Below are 1,085 nucleotides of genomic sequence, written 5' to 3' on the forward strand. Positions count from 1 at the left end.
ATCCATTCGTCTTTTAAATAATTAGATAAGTAATATAAATTGTTTAATTAATAATGATATGTAATATATAGTAAATAATAATTTATAATAAAATATAATAAATATTAAAAAATGATCACAGAACAAAATCCATTCGTCTTTTAGATTTGGCAAATTCGTCAATTACTTCTTCACAGTCAATACTAATATTTCTATAACAATTAAGTAATGCAAGTCCATTTAAGCGTTCTTCGGATATTCTTGATCGCATCCAAGTTTTTAGTCGGCGAAGAGAAGAAAAATTTCGTTCCGCAGTTGCTGAAGTGGCTGGTAATGTCAGGAGTATAAGAAAACAATTATAAATAATTGGAAAGGTTTCGGAATCACATCTTTCAAAAGCTTCTAATGATGGTTTTGGAATTTCTTTTTCATTTGTCCAATATGTATGCCATAATTGAAGCTCTCCTTCGAAATATTTTTTTACGAGGTCTTCCGATAAGTTCAAATTAATAGATATTAATTCACAAAATTGTGCCATCATATTGTTAATTTTATTTTGGATTTCTTTTTGGTTATTAAAAACGTCTTTATTATGAATAAACGTTGGCAAAATTATATCTAAATCAAACACTGACACTGATTTTTTATCGAATCTGTACTCAAGGTCGGTAATTAAGTCATCTAAAAATGGAATAAACAAAACGATACGAAAACAATCTTCTGGATTTTTAGTTGGTGGATTAGCTCTTTTAGTCATTTGTTTTGTTCAGGGAGTCAAAACGGGTTTGAACCCGGGTCGTAAAACCCGGGTTACCCGCAAAAAATTTTACTCGGGTATTAACACAAAACCCGAAACGGCCGGACACGGCCGAAACGCTATCGGCAAAACAATACATTTTATTGGCTGCCGAAAATAGATATAATAGAAAATCACGTCTCTCACGGGGGGGGCAATGGCCCCTTGCCCCCCCCCCCCTTGGATCCGCGCCTGTTTTATTTACCATATATGTGGCATTAACTTACATCGTTCGTCATTATTTAAAGATTTAGGGATTTTATTTGATTCCAAGCTATTATTCAATGATCATGTATCAGCGATTAAAATA

At 32.5% G+C, this 1,085-nt stretch overlaps 1 protein-coding gene across 1 annotated transcript; it reads right to left on the reverse strand.

Annotated features, from left to right (window-relative positions):
* Window positions 1-115: 115 nt before the first annotated feature.
* On the reverse strand, window positions 116-520 carry LOC103311611. Its single transcript, XM_008191281.1, has one exon. It carries the CDS (start codon window positions 518-520, stop codon window positions 116-118), a length of 405 nt encoding a protein of 134 aa, XP_008189503.1.
* Between the last annotated feature and the right edge of the window lie 565 nt (window positions 521-1,085).

This window comes from Acyrthosiphon pisum, unplaced genomic scaffold (assembly GCF_005508785.2).
Source record: "Acyrthosiphon pisum isolate AL4f unplaced genomic scaffold, pea_aphid_22Mar2018_4r6ur Scaffold_9459;HRSCAF=10058, whole genome shotgun sequence".
Lineage (NCBI taxonomy): Eukaryota > Metazoa > Arthropoda > Insecta > Hemiptera > Aphididae > Acyrthosiphon > Acyrthosiphon pisum.

What these genes read in the sequence shown, in the direction of transcription:
- LOC103311611 (XM_008191281.1), bottom strand. Translation starts at nt 520, where the DNA reads ATGATGGCACAATTTTGTGAATTAATATCTATTAATTTGAACTTATCG.